This window comes from Aulonocara stuartgranti (genome assembly GCF_965226115.1).
Source record: "Aulonocara stuartgranti genome assembly, chromosome: 7".
NCBI classification, from domain to species: Eukaryota; Metazoa; Chordata; class Actinopteri; order Cichliformes; family Cichlidae; genus Aulonocara; species Aulonocara stuartgranti.
This window is the reverse complement of record NC_138945.1, coordinates 28579033-28604631: the sequence shown is the minus strand read 5'-3', so window position 1 is coordinate 28604631 and position 25599 is coordinate 28579033. Positions and strand designations below refer to the sequence as shown.

At 39.0% G+C, this 25599-nt stretch overlaps 1 protein-coding gene across 3 annotated transcripts in view; it reads right to left on the bottom strand.

The window, feature by feature from the left end:
• strbp (spermatid perinuclear RNA binding protein) overlaps positions 1-25599 on the bottom strand; it is a 101514-nt gene that overhangs the window by 31230 nt on the left and 44685 nt on the right. For all 3 annotated transcript variants that reach the window (XM_082539184.1, XM_082539183.1, XM_082539185.1), the window contains exon 3: positions 9251-9430. In XM_082539184.1, the coding sequence (XP_082395310.1) occupies positions 9251-9253 (3 nt within the window). In that variant the 5' untranslated portion in view covers positions 9254-9430. The remainder of the gene's footprint in view (positions 1-9250; positions 9431-25599) is intronic.

Genomic DNA, 25599 nt, shown 5'->3' with positions numbered 1-25599 from the left:
AAGTCCGCCAGAGCTTATATTATATTTTTACATGGTGTGGTGCCATTTTTGGGAGCATTTCAAGTTGCTATACATCAATACAACAATTATAGCCCAGATTTTAATAACATGTATTCATTAAGTACATAGTAATTACATAAATTGCAAAAAAGTGCAATAAACTACAAAAAAAGAGAAAATCGTTTTTGCTTTTTTAACATATATTTCTAGTTAGAGAAATTTAAGAGGCTTATCCCTCAAAACTGTAAATACAAAAAAGTTGCATAAAATAGTTTCCTACCACAGGAAATTTATTTTGAGTGTCTTCATAGTTTTATTTTTGAAATACACCAATTTTTATATACTGCAGGAAAAACGAAAATAAATATTGTACTGCAAATTTGCAAAAAAGCAGCACATGCATCAAAATACACTATTTCCAGCAGTGCAATATGAGTCCTAAGCATCCCAGAAAAGACACAGAAAGTCATAAAGTCAAATATAACTTTTAAAAACACCAGTATAGGCCCATGAGGCCCTGATGGTAAAAAAAAACTACATTTCCGCGAAAATGACGCAACTTCCGGTTTCGGGCAGGTAATGGCGGACATGCAAAAGTTCGCGCTGACGTCTATTCCAACGTAGGAAGTGTTCTGAACAGCTGATCGGATCGGCAATGCGTGTTTCTGGAATATTATGTTTTTGTTGCTGCAAGTGCTTTTTATGCAGTTTTTGCAAAGCTTTATGTGGAAGGAAAGCTGATGGCATAAGATGTAAGTACAACTCCTCCGGTTTCATATGCAAAAAAAATTATTGCGCTAGCTTACGTGGTTGCAGAGCTACCGGGATTTAAAAATAGTTACGCAAAACAGAGCGTGCCCGCTCTGACCGGCTCTAAAGGGTTAATGGGCAGAATAATTCCCAATTATGTACAATTATAATATGTTAAAACGGACTTATGTACATAAGGCCATTAATAATTAACTGTACATAGCTATTTGCTTTATGACTATCTAGACAGTGTGCAGAAGTGAAGTATTGAAATTATTTTATGTTGCATAATGACAACATGTTGCCCCTATACATTTAAGGACAAAGTTCAATGACGGCCACCTGCTGGATGGTGAGTGCAGAGGGGCGTGTAATTGTTGAGCTGGACAAAGAGAACACCTTTGCTGATGCAATGTCAGTCTTCTTTGGTAATTCTATGTATTGAACCTGGAATACCAGAAGTCAGCGTGTGCGAGGTTTTTTGTAAGGATAAACCCTGAAGAGGGAACAAAATGTACCTCCAAGGTTGGGACAAGCAGAAAGACTGGGACCACTGTGAAGCGAAAGGTTGTTCACATTAACCCTCGTCACTGTTGCCAGTGAGATACCGTAAAAAAGGCTACGGTGCGTTACCATAATTTGTCCAAGAGTATTATACCACACCAGCAAAAAACGGTATCATCCTGCAGAACGGTAAGCTACCGTAACACGGCGTCACGGTATGACGCTGGCAACAGTGACGCCAGTATGTTACCGTAAAGTGGCGATGAAAAGTCTAACAGTGTGCTGTTAGTAAGCTGTAAAGCTGACCTGCTTATCTCCAAGACCCACATTTTCCTTTAGGCTTTTGACACAGCAAGCAACAATTGGAAAACATTTTCTCCTCAAAACAAAAAAACCCTTGAAAGTTAAAAGTTGCCCACAAATTTTTAATAACATTCCATTTAGTGCAATTTACCTTAACACAGATTTCTGTGTATGGTTGTTACCAACTACAGATGGCTGAATATCAATAATAATTTAATCTAACATGAAAGCCAGTGAATGTATCAAACTGATGTGGGGGCAATATCCTGGCACACAAACAAATTACCATCAAAAGACTAAAATATGGAACATATTAGGGAAGCTATGGGGATTCATAACTAAAGATTATTTTAAATAAACAAAACAAAAACAGAGTGATGTACCATACTGTTCAGAAGTTTTCTCTATGTCCTGCCTGATGTTTGCATTTGGATTTGTGAGCTTTTCCCTCAATTTGAAGGTGTTCTTTATTCACTGTAGTCTGTTGACAAATTACATTGGAAGTATGGTTCTTAAATGGATATCATCCTTTCTGTATACTTCTCTCATACATTTTAAAACTAATATTCAAAAAATTGCTATAATATTCTTTAGAATATATTACTGATATTGTCAAAAATGCCACAAACAGGCAGACGGATATTAAACAAATAATATATACACTCTAAATATAGGAAGCAGCTGCAAGAAGGTATATTACAAGAGTATGTGTGTGGAAGCTTATGTCTGACAGGTGTGCTGACCTGTCACAGAAAGAAGAGTTTAATATTCAGAATTATGATATCATATTCTTTGGAATATCTGTCAAAAATGTCATGGACTTATATCATGGGTGCTGTAAAAATGATGCAAAATAATGGTAAAAACACCAGTACTTAGGGTGTTGTCTGGCTCACGTGGTTGAGCAGGTGCCACTAAAGAGGCCCGTGTCTGAGTCCACCCCAGACTGCATGCCATGCTCCCTGCTTTTTTGTCTGCTTTCTGATTAAAAGAAGCCTGATAAACCCCACTAATGTTTCAACTTATTTATAATGTGCTGGTCAACTTCAAAATCAGCATACCTTTTCCTCAAACAATCAAGATTGCTCAGTAGGAAATTGTATATAAACTTTAAACAATTTGAAAAGCACTGCTTATATTTAACAAAACATCCCAACTTTGCTAAGGTGCTTTAATACTAAATAGTCCAATTTGTATTTCAACTGCTGACACTCTTTCAATAGAGCGAGTGAGCTAAAGCCATTAACAGAATGCCGAACCAACACTGCAGCCTTACAGCCTCTGCAGCTCAGTATAACGAATGTCACAAGAACATTTAGCAGGGTTACACACTCCAGTCACAGTGAATTGCTAACAGTCTGGAAAGACAAACTGGTGGAGTAAATTAAGACAGCTTTAAAGAATATACCACCAATAAAAACCATGATATCATATCTTAATTTGGAGTACCGAGGCTTAAACGGCCAGGCTGAATTTTTGAATTCAGTCAGTTTGGTGTGGTTTCAACTGCTGTCTTCTCAGGTTATGGGTATAAGTTATCTAAGTTATCTGTGAGATGGCCTCATTGGTGGGACACAGACAGCCAGGTGACGTAGCAAGACATACCAAAAAAAGGTCTGAGAAGCAGGCTTAGTCAACACAGTACTATAATGTAGAAACAGCTGTTTAACAAACAGAACACATGAACAATTTTTATCAATTAAAATTTCTCTTATTTCTCTGAATTAATTTGTGACCAAATGAAAAAAAATGTAAGAACTGCAGGTTGCAAAAAAATAAAAAGTATTGATTGTCTTTATAAAAAAAATAAAACCAAAACAGTTTTGTTACTTAAGAGAGAATGATTGTACCTGCTGTGAGAGTATTTTTGTGTACCTAAAGTGCAGTGACTACCACATATTGTGTCTTCTCAGAACAGTGTTTAACAGACCGACGGTTGCAAACTTTATGAGCTGTTGCTAATGGAAGCTTCTGCAGCCATAAACCAAATTGCGAGGAGAGTGTCTGTATCTATGTATGTGAGCAAGAACTACTCGACCTGCAAGGGCGGGGGAGTTGTTACCCAGCTGCTCTGATCACCAAGTAAATCAGAGTAGTTAAATAGGGCTCACTGTAAAGAATCAACCCCCTGAGTCAGTGTGTACTGACATGATGTTGTAGACATTTAGTGAGATGATCAGTATGCTGAATGAGTTTAGAGATTTCTCAGTTTCACAGGTGATTTTGGAACGTTTTGATCAATATTCTTTTGCATTGGCAGGTTGATGATGTACCATCAGTCTGTTAGGGATAACCGAGATAAACCTGACTGCTATATAAATTAGAGGTCAATTGGATAGTATGCTTCCCAGTCCTGCGAGCATGTGTGCGTATCACACATGATAATTAAAACACGAGGATCATGATCTCGATATCTGCAACAGCCCCCAGTGTCAAAATCAGTTTGTGTCCAATATCAGCACATAATGTTTTGGTATGCATTTTAATGGCAGTTGGAAAATAAAGTCAGTATATAAACAAAAGCTTACTGGGTATTAGAACGTATTTGTTATTATTATGAATCTCAGGACTGTTCTCGCAGACGTTCAGGTTTAGAGACGTTCAGGTCTCTCTCACTGTTATTGTTAATTGGAACGTGTAATGCAGCTGTTACTAAGCCGTGTCTGCTACTAATGATCTCTGGTGACTGTTTTTGTTTAGGGGTCGTTAACCTCCTAGGACCTGGCATCCACACATGTGGACACCGCATTTTGGGTTATTTAGACCAAAATACTTAATTTTGCTCTACAAGGGCCTGATATCCACTTACGAGGACATTATACTGCTACTGTTCTATTGAAAATTTTAAAAAATATTCTCATATATGGCTCTCATTTTTCTTAGAAACAAGAATCAGGTAAAAAAATAAAATCTGGTAATTCTTTGCTTTTACATTCATCAGGTCCCAATCAGCCCAAATATCAAAGAAAAATTACAAATGCATGCTGTGGAAGGGTCCGTGTCTTAGGAGGTTAATGCCAGACATGATATAGTAAGGGTGTGATGAAAATTGAATCATGTACTATATTAACACAGTTTAAACATAACTTTACCGTTTAACTACAAAGACCATACCACCAGAGCTCTCACATTATGGATGAGAATTGGGAGCTGATTCCTGACAGTCTGTCCCATCAAAGCATGCCTCCAAGCTTATGATGGCATATTTTTGTGGCACAATCCAAAGGAGGAACATCAAATTCACTGGGTGGCACTGGTATAACTACCCAAGCCTATCAAGCATCCAAAATAACTAAGATTGTGAAGTAAACTTTTACCTGGCATTCTTTCCTGAAAACTGAATTAGAAACATGCAGATTTTTAATAGTTAAATCCTAACTGTCTGCAAACCACCAGCACACACCATGCTGTGTATGTGTGTACACATATACCTTCATATGCCATTGTAGCATGAAGCTTTTAGACCACACACTTACCAATTACACTCCATTTCAAGCTCTGGTGAAGCTAACCAGCTGGCAGCCCGATGTTACATAACTGCATTACACAGCATTTACAGCTTAATGTTTACTCTGTTAGCATGCAGATACACCGATGCAAGACAATTTAGTATATGTCACAGCAAAAATCCAACAAATATTTAATACTTGCATCACACTTTAAATTTGGATGAAGTACGCACATGAAACCCACACAATCACATCGAATGCAGTGTGTTTGACACACACACACACACACACACACACACACACACACACACACACACACACACACACACACATTACTTTCATTACTTCCATCCATCACCACTCATTCAGTCCCTAATGGTCTGCAATAAAACCATTTGAGTTCAAGGTGTTGCAGCCAGGCACGCACCCTGCCAGTAGCAGCTAATTCACACAAGAGGCAAGATTCTGATGTCTTTCCTCTCCATTACTGCCAGTCTCTTTTAGGCTCCCCCTGACTTATCCTGTCTCTCTGTAGCCATATGCTATAAATTATGTGACCCAATGCCAAGGACAAGACTTGGTGGAGCAATATTAGTTGCATTGGGAAGGAGATGGGGATACATTTATAGCCAATTTTTTTTTCAGTGTACTTCATGTGTGTGTTTGCTCACACGGGTGGGGTGGGGGGGTGGGGGGTCTGATGAGATGTGTGCTTTTCCTTTTAATAAGGCATGTGCCTGACATGATATGTGAGTGCTCAGCACACAGAACTAGGTAACGTGAGGAGAGACTATGAGATAAGGGAGAAAAGAGGACCAAACAAAGAAAACAAAAGTGACACATCTGCAGGAGATGGAGGGAGGTCAGAAAATAAGGATTTTAATATTTTCACCAGGCTACAGAGGAAACAAAGGTTTGTATGTACTGTAGCTGACAACACAGGCCACGGTGAAGCTACTCTAAAACCCAGAAAAACAAATCACCACCTATAAATATCTGGGAAAAAACAAATCAGAAGTGGTGCTTGTGAAAATGTCACATGTCTTTAACACCACATGAAACCATGAAGAGTCAAAGGAGATAAAGAGCTGTCACAATAGAGGCCTTGAGTGAAGGGACAAGAAATACTAAAAAAACAAACATCTCGGTGCCTCCTCTGCAACAACTACAGCCTAGGGGAGATTGCATTAAAAATTCAGCCTGTGATTTATCTGCACTCTGCTTGGCACGCTGGCCTGCCACACTCCTCTATTCTGTTTTATTGTTCACTCCCTTTTCCTCGCAGTTTTTCAAATTACGCACACATGGTCACAATAGCAGGGTACACATACATCAAAATATATAAACAAAAATCACACTCCATGCTGCAGCAAAATATCAAATAGGTACTTCATAGCAAGCATCTCAAGAGTTCTGATAAACATGGGATGAAATGGGAAATGGAGACTACTATAAAACCTTATGGCGTGTTAAGCATGCCATTAATATTATCAAATGTGCTTCAGCCAGGATGACATTCATCTAATTTATCTAAAGCCTGGTGTAATCAGTCAAGTTTATTTATCCCCCCAATCCGAAACTACAGTACCCACCCTACTTTGTGATAAAGGATTGGATTCTTTTTTTTAAATCTCTGTCCTTTGCTCCTGGTAATGTGTCAGCATGGCTTATAGGTTTATTGCTTGCCTGTAAAATATAATGACCTGGGTGCTTAAAGCAAACGAACTGACACTGCACTGTTTTGGGGGCACACTTACAAAGTATTAAATAATGGCATATCTGCACATGAAAATATACCAGAATATTGTGTATAAAAAACAAATAACATGAGATTATGTCACTTTGAAAAACATAAAAATCATACAAACTTTAATTTAGTTTCATATGCTTACTATTAAATGTAAAAAAAACAAATGAACAAATAGTGCTTCACATTTCAGATTCGAAAGTGCACTCCCCAGAAATGAAGGAATTAACAAATAACGTACAAGGACACAACTAGGGCCTCAATCCCACACACCTAGAGACTGGTTGGTGACTGGTAACCACCGGTTGCTAGGGAAAAATGAGTATTTATCAACTGGTTACTAGTGTTAGGGTGCCTGGGTCATCGACCCAGTGTTTTGCGGTTTTGGTTCTTTGATTTTGTTCATTTCATTATATTATGGGTTATAGGTTTATTCTTAGTTTAGGTTTTCTATGTGGGTTTTGTTAGAGTTTTAGTGTTCTGGTTTTCTGTCTGTGATCCATAGTTGCTGCCTCCCCTGTCTGCTGTATCCCCGTGTCAGGTCTGCGTGTCTGTGCTATGTTTCCTGTTTTACTTTGAAGGTCCATGTCTTATGCTAATGTGTCTGGTTTTGCTTCCTTTGCCTCGTTTGGCCTGAGTTGCCCCAGCTGTGTTTCCCTCCTGTTTCCCATTCCCTGATTGCTCCCTCTGTGTATTTAAGCCTTTTGTTTCTCTGTGTCCGTGTTGTGCTCTACCCTTATCTACCCTCATTCATGCTGCGTGTTCTGACTGCATGGCTGCGTTTATTCTTTGTATTTTGAAGTTTGTTACTTTGAGTTCGGCATTAAAGCTGTTTTTTTGAGTTTACGTTGTCTCCGGAGTGTGCACTTTGCGTCCTTTTCCTGCCTGCACACAGCCATTTCATAACAACTAGGGATTGCTGGAGGTTGCTGGTAATGCCAAACGATAAGGTGATAGCTCCATTCATTTAGAGCTAGAGACAGATCACTGATCCACTGGCAACTATCGGCTGCAAGGAAAAAATGCAAATTTTTTATTGTCAAATCCTAGATGTATGAAAGCCACCACCATAAACCAGACCACATACTTTCCATTTCATGCTTTTTTCAACTAGCAATAGCCAGCAGCCTCTTTCAACCTGTTGCCAAGGGAATACACAACCAGTCTCTAGCCCTGTATGAGTGGGACCTAAACATTAAGGTAGACAAATACAGAATAAGGAACCACAAACAAAGTTTTGGGCAGGTGTATTTATCAAATCCAGAAAACTCAGAGGTTGAAGAAGCTGTTTGTGTACTTTCTGTTTTAATACAGTGACACCCTTGCCAAGGTCAGTATTTGCTGCATCACCAAAACTCGGGATTAATCACAGTACTGTTTTTGCAACACAAGCATGCACTGGTCGTATTAAGCTTGGTTATTTATGAGCTCAGTCATGTGACCTCTTCTGTAACGTCCAACCTCAGCACCTTCAGTAACATCTTGTTTTCTTTCCATTTCTATCAATCATTCATGATTATCCTCCCTAGCACCTTTTCCCTTTCTTCCTTCTTTATTTCCCTTCTCCCTGCTCTACAAACCACTCTTCCACTTACTTTGTTTTTGTCCTCATTTTTCCTCCATTCTCCTCTTGTTCTAGTTTTTAATAATTCATCTTATGCTCTACTCCTCTCCCCCCTCAGGGGTACAGCTCCCACTGTCACAGGCCAAGACCATTAATCAATCCCTTCTCTCACTTGTGCTCTACCTCTACCTCTCTCAGGCTCTTAACCTTCCTTTTCTACCCCACTTTTTTGCTTGCAACATCCTTTATACTTTTCATGTCTCATGCCCCTGTCCCTGATTTATGTTTTTATGGTCTTATCTGCTTCCACTTGTCATCCTCTCCCTCTTCTATTCTCTTTGATCTGTTCAGCCAACCTCTCCTCCTCCTAAACAACATGGTAGTTCTTCTTATGGCATCTTTTTCCTTGTGTAACATCTCTCTCACTTGTGCCTTTGCTTATGTAAGGAACGAACCTCAAATCTACGCCTCATTCAGCATGTCAGCAAGTGGCTGCGCACTGGTGTAATAATGTAGAACAAGTATTATGAAAATATAAAAAAGAACAAATCTGCAAAGTTACAAGAATGTCATCTAGAAAATGCCAAACGATGATTAAACCTTCATTTTTCTCTCTTTCTGTTAATCACCACCCACCTTTTCCTTGACTCTTCTTCATTTTTATAACTTCATTTTCCTCTTCCAATCCCTTCTCCTCTTTTCCCAACAATAATGATTAAGTTCAAATTTTCTACTACACACTCAAAAACTCCTGTCAGCACAATCTATTATCAAGTATCTCTCTATCTCTGACACACACTCTCTGTTGTCATGTCTAGTACAACTTATCTTACATCATACAATCTGAAGAAGTCCTTTCTCTACTGCCGATAATGCACTAGCACAGCCACACACACACAAGCCTCCAGCACTTACAGACACAGAGTCTATTACCATGCCTGCAGGAGGAGTGGTCACTTGTTTCCTTCCTGCTGACGGTCACTTCTGGAGTTGCCGGGCACGTGGTGGGGTGCAGAAGCAAGGTTACCGGTCAGGATGTTGATGCCACGTTGCTTCCGCTCCTCATGTGCTCTTCTTCTTTAACTCTGGCTGCCACTCTACAATAGGGAAGTTCTGATAGATGGAGAAAAAAGAAGAAGGAGAAAAGGATGAAAGTTTGATCACAAGAGGATGTGTGACAGATGAATTGCAACGCCATTTCTTCTCAGACACAAAATAAAAACAATCAAAAAACAGATTAATTATGACTGCATGCTTACCACACATACTCGCATCTGCAACCTACATCTGTCTAAGCCAGCTGAACTCACTTGCACTCACTCGCTCTCTGTCTCTCACTCACATGTACACAGTCCTGTCAGCAGGGGTGCAAGGTCTGTCCTTGTGTAAAAGATCTGACAGATTGGCTGATTGGCGGAGCTAGGCATGTGGACACAAACACAGGGACACGCACGCACAGGCCTTCATTCATTTTTCATCAGCTGGCTGGAGTCCGAGGGTGGGAGATGTATTACAAACATGTGCTTGTTTTCATACGCTGGTTACACGCATCACACGCTCTCCTTGATTCATACATGTATGCAAACCAGTCGACTCTTCTATAAGATGCTCTTTATTGTCTTTATCTATAAAAAGACATGGCTGCATTGTGTCACTAGATTCAGCGTAGTGCGATATTTGAAACCACTTTATAAGCGGATACGATGCCAAAACTGTGTGAAAAATGACTTTGGGACTTCTGCTTTATCCTAAAGTAGTGAGTTTCAGTTCACTGCAGGTTGAACAACAAAGAGGGAGAAACCTTTTTAAAAAAGAAGAGGTTGACAAAGCTCAGAAGTGGACCTAAAAATGTAAAAATCTATTTCAATTTATACAGTGTTTAGGGCTTGGTGAAGCAGGTTGTTATGTTGCAGAGCATGTCTTCCAAAAACTGTGACAGTAATGATTCTTCTAACCTTATCTCTTCCTGGCTTTTAATACTTTCAGAGAAATAAAAACAGAAGTGACAGTAAAGAAATACTGAAAAGAAAAGACGTAGAGAATCTGCAGAAACTCAGAACACACAAGAACAAACAAATGACAAATGATTCAACAGCTGCTCAATAGCTGTCCTTTATGGTTTTCTAAAGCTTTTATAATCACTTCATGACTATAAAAAGTAAATCAAAGCGACTACTACCTTAGCTCATCTTATGGCTAAATATCCCGTGTTTCTATGAAAACGCAGGCCAGTTTTATCAGCATGGAGCAAGCTGAGGTGAACAGATACACAACGTTCCTATTCACAAAATGAAATGTCAACAGTATCACTAGTGACAGTACACAGGCGCATCTGGCCACACTCAACCCAAAGCAATGACATTTACAGAGCTGTGCATGTCTGAATGTGCTCACACAAACTGGCTGCTCAAAGCCCTGCCAGACTCAGGGGACTCAAGTTCACGCCGGTGCAGGACAGTCCACCTCTATTCCTTCACTACATTTTTTATATGAATACAAAAACAAAAATGCTGCAAACAAGATCTTTGTTATGACTTACACAACAGAGAACAAACAGCACTTGAAAATAAGAAAAATAAAACAGTAAAAAAAATAACGGGTTGCAGCTGCAACCCTCGCAGTTTATCTTCAAATAAAATGCTTACATTTTTTTTCCCAAAATGTTGACAGATGTTAGAATTAAAAGCAATAAAGTAAAGCTGACTTCTGATCTGAGGACTAAAAGTGCAGGAAATCTAAAAAGGCAGCCAACATTAATACTAAACGGGTCTCATGACTAGATTTGGTTTTGATTGAGAAACTCAATCTGAGATATCAGATTTTGCAGGGATATGGAAAACAATGCAGTAAGATACAAACCAAGACAAAATGAAATCAGCTGATATTATCAGTCGATACTGACCTATTATGTATATATGAGAAATGATATCAAGGTCTTCCTATTGCAATATGAAAGCCTTTTTGTTTTTCATTGAGATAGTGTAATAAACAAAATATTCTTGTCGTAATTTGGAAACAGTGTGCAGAGTGTCTTCATTGTTGAAAATACTACTCTGAAGCACATGGAGCAGACAGGCAGACACTAAAGGCACCAAAGGGTTCTAGTTGGGTGAAGTCAGGGGGCAGAGAGCATAAACACACTTGTTATTTTTCAATCCCTCCTGGCTTAGACCTGCTGGGGGATTAAACTGTGGTGATGTTGTAGCCTCTGAGAAAAGTGAGTGAGACCCACGAAGAATGAGAACAAGAGAGGAGAAAAAGAGAAAAGCGTACAAGATGCAGTGAACAGCTTGAGAAAAATGACAGAATTGGAATTGGCCGTGTATAGGAGCATGTAGAACAGAGAGAATGGCTAAAAGGAGGAAAGTGGTAAACTATGGGATAAGTATAAAGTGGTGCAAGATGACAGGGGAATCGGATAAACAACAACTCCAGATATTGAGCTGGCCCCTCAGGCGAACAGACTCCACCAGAAGCAGCAGCTCATTTTCTCTCCAGCTCTCCTTCTCTGAGCCACTGGCCGCTGGCCTAACTATTACCTCCTCAATACACCTGGCAGCAGCTGCAGCAGCAGCAGCGCCTGTGTCTGCACACTTGTGTTTTGCCAGTTAACTTACAGCCAGTGCTAGTCGCTGGAGGGAGCGAGGGAGATGAGTCTTCTTCCAACATGCCTTGGCCACTTAGGACTGTATGCACATGATAATAGAGCACACAAACACAGGAAAATAGAATCACCCTGCCAAGAAGCTTAATAACAAAGTGCCAGTCCCCATTTGATTCTCATTACCAGAACAATTCTGTAATAAACAACCCCATCAGTCCCCTCTCTTTTACTTCTCTCTCATGGCAGTTTCCTTCTCATTTTTCTTTAATTAAAATCAAGTGTACAGTGATGAAAAACACAGTAGGATAAATAATCTAAAATATGATCTAAACCTAATATTAAAGAAGACTGAAAATGCTTGAAAAAGGACTGATTCTTCCCTTTAACAACATGTGGTCTGCTGTGTGCACAACCTCCTCTGTCTTCCACTGGGAGCTAGGGTGTCTAAGTAGACCAGGTTTTCACATGAATGGCTGTGTGCTGCCTGGACAAACTATATCCGCCTGTTTGTTTATAAAGTCTCCTGTGGTGCTGGACTCACACTGACCAATTATTACATTTTTCCTCTGCATCCACCCTCCATCTCTTTTTGTACACCCCTGCCCCCACTTGCTTCATCTTCCCTCTTATTCACACCATGCTGGTGGGTCATTAACACGTGATTGTGTGTTACTCTCCTGAGAAGGGCGGTGGGGTTGGGGACTGGCAGGGGCTTTACCTCATTAATGCTGGCTAGCAGTGGCTCATGGACATTAGCATGTGCACACACAGACATGGATATATCTGCAAATGGCACACACACACACATACACAGGCATACTTGCAGAAATGATCTCAGTTTCATTCCAGTTACTGAATATATTCATCCCAGAAGTTTATGCATAGGGGAAAACACATCTGTAATATGCCCTTCCTTCTCCAAGAGTTTGTGACTACATCCATACAGAGAAGAAAGGAATAATGCAGAGGATAAGAAACAATGGACGAGGACAGACAGAAAAATGAAGGCAAAATAGCAGGGAGATTCGGAATTAGCTGAGATGGCTCTGAGTAGCAATTTACACCTTTCTCATCTGATAACCATCAAATGTGATGAACGGTGGAAAAGTCAGACTGAAGGGAGGGAGACGATTGACAAAAGACAGAGTGTGCTAATTAGCGTTGGCAGAGCTAATTTTCACAATGTATTCCCTTTCAGAGTTTAGTTTTTGTTTAGTATTTGCAATCAGATGAGAAGACCTTTAGGGCATTCTCTTCTAATATAAAATATGTCAATATTGTGTCCAATTATATCCAACTTTGATATTTGATATTTCTGGCATTTTTAACAATATTGGTCCAACGAGCTCTACGGGAGGACAACGATCAGCTAATCTGCGATAGGGACAGGATCAATGCAATTTTCAAGCTGTTCTAAAGCGTCATCTAGCTCTGTGACCAAAGACAGATATTTTAAACAGCCAGTGTTTTGGGGACACGCATGTCGTGGTAACTATTCAACATATAGAGAAACCCACACCACTATTTTTACTTCACTCTGCTCTAATTCTTAGAACCCAGCCAAACCAGTTAGTGGGGGTTTTTAGCCATCAATGTCGACCTAAAATGATGTTAACATCAGGCAGATAAGTGGGTCTCTAGTGATTATTTAGGGGAATTTGAATGATCTCCCCCATGGAAATCAGTTAAAGTGGAGCTAATGTGACACTGATGATGGAAACTGAGTGGAACCAGCTGACAATTCTGTCTGATATCTGAGTAGATATTAGCATATATTACAAAACAAACAAATGTTTTGTTGTCAACAAATATTTTGAAATGAGAAAAGTGCATTTTGCTTATGTTGAGAAAGTTGCAGAGAACTCCTAGATTACTGATTCGACATGAAAAACATGCGACTATAAGTAAAGAAGTTGCGGTGCCTTTGCTGCATGTCTTCCTCTGCTGTCTTTCTTGTCCACTTTTTACCTTTAAAAATATAGTTTTTAAATATAATATCAGCATTAGGGAGCGTTGCATTCTTCAAGTAAAGCCCTGGCTCGTCTCTCCGCTTTCATTAAATAAATTTAGAGTTCTGATTGAACGCTGCCGGTGCCAGTGCCAGCTGGGGACGTCCTCAAACGATGAGAGCTATTAGTAAAAAGAAAGTATGCCGACTTTCAATTCCAAGATTTCACATATCAAGGCATGTACAAAAAATCACCTATTTCTTGAAATCAGTTAAATAGAATCTCAAATGTACAACAGATGAAATATTAAACCATGTCAATATTTATTTATCAGAAATAGAAAAGCTGCAGAAGCAGTATATACTGTAGCTAACTATATCCCATGATCCAATAGCTTGTAGAACTACATCTAGCAGCATTAGATGTGAATTAAAATAAAGTAATCATATTTTGTATGACTATATGATTAGGGATGGGAATGTAACGCGTAGTCTATTTAATGTTTTGTGTAATATGTGTAATACATTATTTTTTGAGTAACAACCCCAACACTAATCACAACAAAAAGTTCAGAAATACCTCTAACATGAACAAATAATAGGAATATCTAAGATATACTGCTTAGCGATGTTGGTGACACTCAAAGACGAGCCAGTGAGAACCCAATGAGAATCCATAACAGAACGAATAAGGAATTGAATCATTAAATGATATCAATAATTGGACTGGAATCGCTGAATTCTTATCACTTCCCATCCCTATATATCAGTCTCTCACATTGTTTTAAGTGCATGACTTTAACATTTACCATGTTAACTGAGAACTGTAGAGTCTGAGATGTAGCTCTTAGGTTTTTTTTTCAATTTCTCTGAGCATCGCATGATCTGACCTTGGGTTGTCTTGAATTTTTTGTTTTTGTAAATAATCTTTGTCACTGTAGAACGGTGGACATCAAACTGTTTGGAAATGATCTCACAACACTTCCCAGATTGATGGGCAGCAACTTTTTAAAAATCACTCCTGATGACCTTTGCCCTTGACACACACCTGAATGCTTCAGACCAGCAAACTGACAAAAAAATCTGCTTTTAAAGAGGTGCTCACACTTGCTGATGATCAATTAATCAAGTGCATCTGATTATCAGATTGCTAACTTGAATTGACGGTTTTGAGATTAATCTATGCATTTGTGAGATAAAAGATGCTGCACGGTATGAGAAAAAGCTACAACTTAATGTAGGAAGATTGCTGTTGCTTGTCATACCCTTTTTTTCTAAACAAACACATAAACTCCAGTAAGGCAGACCTGCAATCAGGCTAATCTCTTCGGGAAAATGAGCAGGTATAAATAAGAATGGTGTTTCTGGAAGCTAAGACTACGTTATTTTAAGTTAACTGTTGATTTTTCTCTCCCATAACTATTTGCAAGGCGTAGTATTTTAGGTCTCATGAATACTTTCCTCACCAACACGGTTTCCCACATATCTCCTTTAAATAAAACAGGTACACAGGCACTCAAACACCTGAAAGGCTGCTCGGGTACCTGAATAGCCAGTGTGTTATATCATTATTGATGTGTGGATATCTCGAGGGTGACTGATGCCATAATGTTTGCATCTGGGAAAACATCTGCAAATGCGTGTGTTAATTAGTTAGACAAACATGCCACACAGAAACCAGCACACAAAAATAGCGCAAGACGTGGGTCCAGGCGGTGCATAATATTCAGAATAAATTCAGAATCACGCACCAAAGCCATGTCTCTAAGCACCTTTGTTGAGATGAAGCATGCACAGTGTAAATAGGTGCTAGCTCACTGAGACGTCTGTTTACTCGGTCTATTTCTCGACTGCAGTGAGACAGCAGGGCAGATAGATCCAGACACAAATGGACAGACAGAAACACAGAAAGCGTGACAGTGAGATGCACATGGAGAGCTGTGGTAGAGAAGAGGGAAGGGGGTTTTTGACAGCAAAGGAGATAACATAGAGAAGCGGTGGCATGCTCAAAGGAGACACTAATGAGTGTGTTGTCTTTCTAAAAACATAAAAATGCACATCTGAATTTTGATGTCCTTTTTTTCCATTTATGTTCCACCTCCAACCTTAGCATCTAATTTCTTGAATAAATTATTTTGATTTCCCAAGTTCATTGGATTACTTCTTATCTTTATTCTCTCGAGAAAGCATCTTTAATACCTTCATATCTCACACAGCAGATTAGACTATAGAATGACTATAAGTTGATTCTTCAAATATGCTGACCAAAATCGAAGTATTAACTCAAGTATAATCAGGCCTGTGTAAGTCAGAGCTGAGGGCCTTATTTTACTGCTACAATAAAAACTCTGTGAACAAAGATTTGTTGATTGCTGTGATTGTTGACTTTTAAAGTACAGAATGGTAAGGACAACCTGCCAGGTGTATGGTTTTATTAAAGTCATCAAGGCAAACAACCACTGGAAGCATTATGAATATGTCAACAAAGAATGATGCTTAGACAAAGACTAAATAGCTCAAGTAAACAGCATTCAGCCTCAGGCTATAGGAGATTCTCCTTCCCATAATGAACTATGAGTTTCCTTCTATAAACACTCGATGATTTCCTTCTCAGACATGACGTTGCATTTTGTGCTGTGTGCATTTAAAAAGAAGAGATGAAGAAAAGGACAGCGACAGAAACCAGGATGCAAAAACTGTCACACTTCAGGAAAATTAATGTTCCTTTGATATACCAAAAAAACACATACATGGGATGAAAGACACTTCAAAGGAAACCCTCTTTATTTAGGCCCATTGTCTTCATTATGACTAGAGAAGGTTTATTGGTGCTACTGTGGAGGGTGCGATCATCGTGCTCTGCAGACATGTCAACTGGTTGCTTTTGCGTTTTCTTTTTTACCATCTATCGGTGGGAGAAACAACCTTCAACCACTCATTAACATTGCACAGTCTGTCCACTAGACAGATAATCAAGACTTTCTTCACTGACAGGTCATTTTTGCTGCTGTTGTTTTCACCTTGTGTGTGAGTATGTGTGTGACTTTGTCATCATAGCAAACTGTGGTTCTGGTGAATGTTGGGGTTATTACTCCAAATGCTAATCTATTAGATATTATTTTGAAAAAAAACAAACAGCAATGGTGTTCTTACTAATTTACTCCCCTAAAGAAATGAGTTAATTGCACTACTAGTTACAGACTTTTTCATTAGGATCCACTTGGACTGAGATGCACTGTCACAGGAAAGAAACTGTCCACAAACTGGCACAGTTGACACATACACATACTTCCCTTTACTTATTTAGCCGACAGCAAAGCTTATGAAAGCTAGATTTTATTGTAGAAACAGTTATGCTATGAGACTCACTGCTCATCACTGCTTTTATTAGCAGCTGCTCGGCTACAGTCACACATATCCCAGTGGGTCTGGGGTTTGTCGCTACTAGCTTTGTTTTATCTTTGAGTCGATGTTTTGTTAGGAGGAGTGGATTGTCGTTTCTGGCAGCTGTGTTCTTGACCTTTCGTGTAATAACAATTAATGTATACATCCACTCCTTAATTATTATAGCTCTGCTATTATTGAAGTGTTGGAGGAAAAGGGCATGTTTTGATTCTTTTTCTATCTGTTAATTGTACAGATAATTCAATAAATTATGTAATCTCAGTAATGACACAACTGTTTATGCAATTAGTGAATTTAGCACTGTGTTATATTGCTGTTTTGCAGAAACTGTAACATGATTATAGTAATCCATTAAATTGGAACTGCTGGGGACACTTGCTGTACTAGGAAATAACATATAATACTTTTATATGTACTTTTGGCAGGTGTTGTGTCTGTGATTGGACACAGTCTTTTTTTTTTTTCTTGTCAATTCCATTCAAATCACACTGCTAACTTTGGGAACTTCACATTGAGTGTAATTAAGAGTCATGCCAACTGCAAATTGCAGCATGGAAACAGTGCCAAGGAGGAACCCATTAATACTATGACCCTCAATCCAGTCACCAAAATGGAGAGCACTGTACAGTGCACAGTATTTTATTAAGATTAGTTTTACACCTGAGAATCATTGTGCCACAGCTACTTTCAACTAGACTCTAATCAAATGTTTGGTGGGTGTTGGTTTTATACTTCCATCGAATTGTTGTGATATTATTTTCCACGGAAATTAATTTGTAGACTAAACCTTTAATTGTTTTATTTGATTTTAATGAAAAGAGTTTTAATATTTGTATTTTCAGAAATGACAGACTAGCAAACATATTGAGGTAAATGTTTATTGACATGTATTGACTTACAACCCATGTTGTAAGTCAGGGGTCCCCAATCCCAGTCCATGAGGGCCTGCAGGTTTTAGATGTGCCCTTGATCCATCACAGCTGATTTAAATGGAGAAAATACCTTCTCAACATGTCTTGAAGTTCTCCAGAGGCCTGGTTATGAACTAATCATTTGATTCAGGTATGTTGACCCAGGGCAGGGTGAGACCTAAAACTTGCAGGGACACCAGCCCTCGTGGACTGGGATTAGGGACCCCTGTTGTAAGTCATCTAAATGACACGTTTACTAGACACACAAAGCACACATACAAATAGTCATGGATACACAAACAATTACTTCACCTACTAACTCGCCTGATTTTCTGAATTCCCTGCTGATTTCACCTGATCTGTTCATTTTACCCGAGCTTTTCTTCTCCTCTTCTATGTTGGCTGCTGTTTTTCCTCAGTTCTTTTTCAGTCTCAGTCTCAGTATTCTTGGTATATTTAGTATCCTCACATGCAGCCTTTACTGGTTCATGTTTATTTATTATGTCTTTCAAGATCATTATTAATATTTGCACAATATAAAATTAATATTATATCCAGAAAATCAATTTAGTACCAGAAACAATTTTAAAATGTGATGCATGTGATCTTTTTTTAATTGCGCAATATAAATTGGTGTTTTCATTGTTAATTATTCATCCTGCTGATATGACGAGTAAAATGCGCAGATGCTAATACCACCGTTTAACAGTTCAGTTATTAATCATTTGTAACTAATTCCACCTGAGAAGTTATTAAAGACCAAAACAAACCATACCTAAAGTATTCTCTTTTGCAAGAACCTTGCAAAAAAGAATTGAAAGAGACAGATAATTTATGATACATCACTTTATTGACTAAAATCGATCTTTCAATTTGCAGAATAAATAAGACAAGGCAAGGTCAAACTTTTTGAACCCATTAATTGATTTCTAAGGACACATATGACCCTTTAGTTACCATTTTGATTCCTTCACCCCTTATTATTGATTGATGACTTTCTTGCGATCTGAAATTGTAGGCTGCAAAAATATGCATTTACTGCTTCTCTTGAAGAATGATAGTGTTCAGTTACCCTACAGGGAACTATAAATGACTACACTGTAGTTCTTCCTTGACTGTGTCCAGGTGCAGGGCAGGATAGGTCAGAGCAAAGTGCTGATGAGATGGGAGAAAGCATAAAAAATGCTGATGTTGCCTTTGCAAGGGAAATAGATAACATTGACAGGGGAGTGTTAGTCCCCTCGGTCGATTATTAAAATGGAGAAAGCTGAACGCGTATGCAGTTCCTGCTGACGGTAGGTCAGACCATCTACCTGTCTGTCTAGCCGTTTATCTCTCAATCTTTCCATATATGTGTAAAACTACAGACAGATATATTTACTGTATATCTGATACGTATAGTATGTATTTGTATATCCACATCAACTTACTCAACTCAACTGTATGAGTACTGTCCTGCGTCAGTGTGGGGAATAAATAGACTATCACTATGCCAGAACTGAAGCATGCTGCAACCGTGTGTGTGTGATATAGTGTGTTCTGTGTGTGTGTGTGTGCACACTGGTAGGCTCCTGCTGTGCTGATTTCAGCAGGAACAGATGGTCCTGCCAGGCCTCTAGTGTGAGAGGACTTGTGAATGTGCATACTGTGTGTGTGTCCTGTTGATGTTCTCCTGTGTTTTTCCACAAATAATCTGCCACACTTACACTTCCTGTCTATTTTACATATGACTACACACATACACAGACCCACTGACACTGATTGTTGCAGTGTAAGTGATATCTTCGTGGTCTTTGGCCTACTTGCCTATTCCATTGACACTTAGCAGCTTAATCCTGCTTGAAAGGATCTTCACTGCTAAGCTCATGTTTGCCAACACACAAAGCTGTCGTGCCACCCACCACTTTGCTTGTGTGTGCCTGAGCAGGTCCGTGCATGTGCGACTGGTTATAAACACACATTACTGCTGCTAAAGGGTTAAAAAAATAACGTGAAGCACTGATGTGCCCAGTAAAATATATAAATGCACCAGAAACCAATAAAAAGGCTGGGTATCGCCAACAAACAGCTAATTAGCAAAATATAAAAGATTTTTGAATCAAGGTTACATGAAACTAGAACCCACGCCCAACAACTAATGCTTTGGTGATTAAGTCAGTTAAATTCCTTGATATAGAGCACAAAAATTACATAAAATAAACCACTGTTACAAAGGAGTTGGGGGGATGAAAATGTATTATTGCTGCTATTACCACTTTGACATTCCATTAACAACTTCAAATCCAATATCTTTTAATCCTAAAGGACTTTATCATACATTCTACAACTGCACTTTATTCATGTTTACCTGGAACTAGGCTGGCAAAGATCCAGGTAAGGCCAAAGCCAAAAAAATGGGTCACAGATCAAAGTGCCAGATCAACTAACCAGGGCAAATTAGCAAGATGTCGCAATCGGAAACATACGCCGGTGGGAGTGGAAAGTTCTCTAGCTAATCTACTAGCAATGTGCTAATTCACAAAATCACATGCAGCCACTTCATTTCAGTAATAACACAATGCACCAAGCAACACTGCAAAATACCATGTAAAAAACACATTTTAGATGGTATCTTACAATGTAAGAGTAGGTTTCATGTTTCCTGTTTCCTTATGAACCCAGTTGGGCATTTCATGTCAATGTGAGGCAGCTGAAGGAGAATGAACAGATGTTTGACATAAGGCCAGACTCTATACTGCACGAGGTCTTGTAGGGTGAGAGAAACGTTCTCTGGATAAATCTGACACCTCAGGAGGGGGATTTATCCCAAGAAAGACTACTTCATTATAGACTATTCCTCTTAAAATCTGTGTTAGTTGAGTTGTATGATGTGCAGAAAAACATCAAATATTGTTAACTTCAGAATTCTAAACCATCCTTAAGGTACTCAAGTTAAAGTTACTGTGCCAAGTGTGGAAAAATGCATGCTATGCACTTGTTTTTTTCTTTCCTTTATGTGATATGAGGCTGTAGGTATTAAAATTTCAGATTATCTTAAAATGTTGAACTATTGAGATGAAATTTGGAGATAAAAATTACACTTTGAGATAACCCGATCAGAAAAAAACGTCCATACATTCATAATAAAGAAGGAAAATCCTTGAAAGAGTTTTGGTGAGATGCTGATGCTCTTGTGTGCTTGGCATTGTCATTATGGATCGATTTATGTTTAGAAATGTGTCAAAAAACCTGATACTCTGTAAGCTAAAGAAGTAGCTTGGCTGACTGTAATAACCACTAAAAGACAAATCCTTCCATGTGCCTTGTACTGCGATTCTTCATTTCCCTCTGACACCCTACGTTAAGCTCAGTTCTCTGAGTTCTGCTCTACTTCATCAAAATACCAGTATGTTTGAACACCATAAATATGACTTGCAAAGCCCTAAACATTTGGGGTGATGAGTCAGTGAAGTGTGACAGAGCAGAGGCATAGACTTGGTATTGAACACACAGTTTTGGGCAATCCACCGGTGCTATTAGGTGGACATTCTGACAACAATTTCATCTGGAATTCCAAATATATCAGCACTTCTGCCAGCAACTATCATCCCCACATCAGACACAAACATAAGCTATGGTTTTAGTAAACTACTTGCTGAAAACCTTCGTAAATGATGTTTGTGATTTACTCCAAATGTTGTGCTCGGAAACTCAAACACGTTGGCAATACGGCCAGGCACAAAAATGTCCGTGTCCACACCTTTCAGTCAAAAAACTGCCAGTGCACATATTTAGTAAATCCTCACAATAACTTTTTTACACCAAAACTGGGTTTTTCACTGGGCTTAAATATTAAAAATGATCTGGGCAGAATTGAGGCCAGAAATGATTTAATATGTAATGTTGTTAAAACCATCCAAATTATGAAATGCATACTGCAGTCGTGAACTCATTAGAACAGCTAGGGTTATCCAGATGTGAAGTAATCCCCTAATGGTCTTCTACTGTGATACACTGGACAAACTAGAAGGCACACACACACACACACAGACACACAGACACACACACACACACACACACAACCACAAAGAACTGTTAGTGGTAATATGTCCACTCTCCCTCTATCGTTCCATTTTCATTAATAAAATCAGTAGTGTGGCGAGTGGAGACAGATGAGCAGATTAGCAAGATTTACTACAAAAGCTAAATCACATCCAGTATTTTCATATCCAGCAAGGATATAAAGTAACACTTCTGACAATAATAAGAGTAATAGGAGTGTGTCCTGCCATTCGTTCTCTTGCTTGTCATTGTTTTTCTCATTTTCACTCTGAAGCTATTTCCTCTCTGTCTTGTGTTCATACTGCAGAGAAAACAGTGTCTTGAATGCAGATTGCTTTACCTTTCAGATAAAGTGACCAACTATTGATTTCAGTAAAACTACAAACAAGAAAAAAGCACATTCATTCTTAAATAATAACAGATACCGGAGGCCCTGTGTGAACACATATATTCCTGTTACCTAAAAAAAACGGTTTATGCATGTCTGATAGTATTCCTAAAACGTGTGCCACATTAGGGAGCTTCATTTTCTCTCCCATCCCCCTTGCTTGTTAATCTGCACTGCTTTAGCAGCATCTGATCAGTGCCTCCATTCATTGCAGGTCAATTTGGGCTGTGTGCTCGATATGGCTGTCTCATTACACACTTCCTTCCTGTCTGCCTCTCCGACTCAGGGGAGAAGACGGTGGGACTCAGAGGCGAGAGGAAGGAACAGGAAGAGAGAGAAAGGAAAGGAAGGGTGGGACTTGATGGGGGCAGAGTGTGACCAGAAGGGAGGTTAGAAATGAGAAGATAAGACGGGGAAAAGATAGAAATATACAGAATGAGGGAAACAGAAAAGGTTTACAGTGTGTGTGTGTGTGTGTGTGTGTGTGTGTGTGTGTGTGTGTGTGTGTGTGTGTGTGTGTGTGTGTGTGTGTGTGTGTGTGTGTGTGCGTGCATGCAAGCCACAGGGACTATTGATGAATAATTAAAAACAATTTAGCATGAATTATGATTGACCCATCTTTTAAATTATCTGATTATCTTATATCTAATCTGATGATATATCCATATAAGATTAACACTTTAAAATGAAAGGAATATTCTAGTTATTTTTAAACCCAAGTTGGGTCTCTCTCATAAAGCAAGAAATCGACTCTCTAGCCTTGTGTATGTGTGTCTGATCACTGGCTTTCTTGATTAACATATGTCACAGAGTAAATAAAATGACAAACCTCTACTGACTTGACATTTATCGTTGCTCATGCATAACTGCATGTGTTCCTAATTTGGGCCTGATAATAATTTCAATAGTTCCTAAAAGGAAACACAAAATCATCAAAAAGCACCAATTATATTTTGGATGCCTGCAAAATGGAAGTCAATCACCACCAAGTCATCGGGGGGAAATTATCTTCACTGTACTGATTAAAATAAAGAAGCAGTTGACTAAGGTTACAGTATTATCATGGTCACAGTTAAGCAGAAAAAAAAGAACAGGAAAGGAACAGTGCCCCCTTGGACTGAAGTCGGTATCCTGACACATCTGTACTCAAAAGTTCACAATAAAAACTAGGGATGTCAACAGGACGGACACTAACTGTACCTTTCAATACCAACACTCTGAAAATGTGACAGCACATGATCATTTTTTAGTTGCAAAGGTACCGTAGGCCCCATATTTACTGAGAAGTGCAAAACAACATTAATACTCAGATACTAATAGATATTAAAAATGATTGCAACAGTATTCATAAGAACAGTTTCAGTCTTCTCCTCCTCCAACTTCACACAACTTCACAAAGCACTGCAGCAGGACAGGCAGGCACACAGCCCCTTCCCCACTAGCAGCTGAACGCGTGAGCAGTAGCACAACAAACTTGGCGTGCATCTTGAAGACTGACAGCTCAGCTTTATGAGGAATCATGAGAGGTCAATAAAGTTCCTGTTTCAACAGCATTGGCATACTGTATTAAACAGTTATTATAAATATTAACTCGGCACACACCAACGTTAACCATTTAACTATTAGCAATTATAGCTGTCCATTAAGTTATTATTAAAGCAGTATCTAGCACGGGAATGTCAAACTTATATCACAGGCCACATAGACCCCACTTTGACTTTATGTGGGCCAGACTGATGATACTTCCCATTCTGTCAGTGTAAAAAGTTTAACTGTGCATTTAATCAATGAGATATCTTAATATAACGCAGAGATAAAGAAATGCTGATAAAGAAATGCTGCTGTAGTAAATTAAAGAAGTCTGTCAGGATGACTTTGGGCTTAAATTGCAAGAAGTAATGTGGAGAATTACAGATTTATCTATAATTTAATTACTTTGGTGAAGGAAAAGCTCCAAAACTTGTGAAAATGAAGTTAAAAGTCCAAAAATAGAGTTCTTCTTCCCACATTTTCCAAAGCCTTCCAGCAAGCCAGATTGGAGTCTTTGCCGGGTCGATTCTGGCCCCTGGACGTAATATTTGACATCCCTGATCTAGCAGCTGTGACTAACAATAAAACAATAATGAATAATGTTAGTGTCGGAGCTAGGCAGCAAACATTGCCAGTCCTGGCTGTCTGTAACATTAACAGACGGTGCTAATTTTACAAGATAACATGTTTTTTTTGCATGTGCGCCTAAAAAAATCCCCTTGAAGGTGAGAAAAGTCTAACAGCACTATACTGAAAGAGTGGCAGCTGAACTTAACAACTCTAGTTTATCAACACCACAAATACGGTTCTAAATCACCAGAAGCACTGGAAATAAACAGGGCTATATGTGAATACATTTACATGCCTCTTGATTTTGTCGCAAAAATGGTATCAAGATCCGAGTATTTTCCTGGGTGTCGGTATCGAGTTTGAAACTGTAGTATTGTGACAACTCTGACTTCCTTCTTTCCTTCTGTCATGGCTACTTTTGCTGCTAGAGGGCTTTGTCACTTGAACTTAAATGTGTCGTTTTGCTGCACTGCTGCTGTTTTACAATTTATAAAGTTAGAAGACTGACATCCTGCTGGTCCAACAGGTGAAGGTGTTTATCTGTCCAATGCGCTTTGTTGGAGAAAAGAGCCTTTTTCTCAAGCAGACTCTTGTGCAAGTATTTCACAGCCAAATGTCCAGCCACCACGGTCATGGTCGCTAACAAGAAGGAAAGCAGGCAGCAGAGAAAACCATCCTCACGCTCTGTCTGTTGGTTTTTTTTAACAACTTCTTGGTCAAATGAATTAAAACAACATGTGACCAAAAATCTGCATCTTCTCTGCTTTTAGATTCAGACCTGCTCATCTGTGTGCAAGTGTGCGCATGTGGGGAAAGCATTAAACTGCACCAAGGCATTAGACAAAGGAAGGAAAGAGAGTGAGAAAGCGATTCAGGCTCAACTTT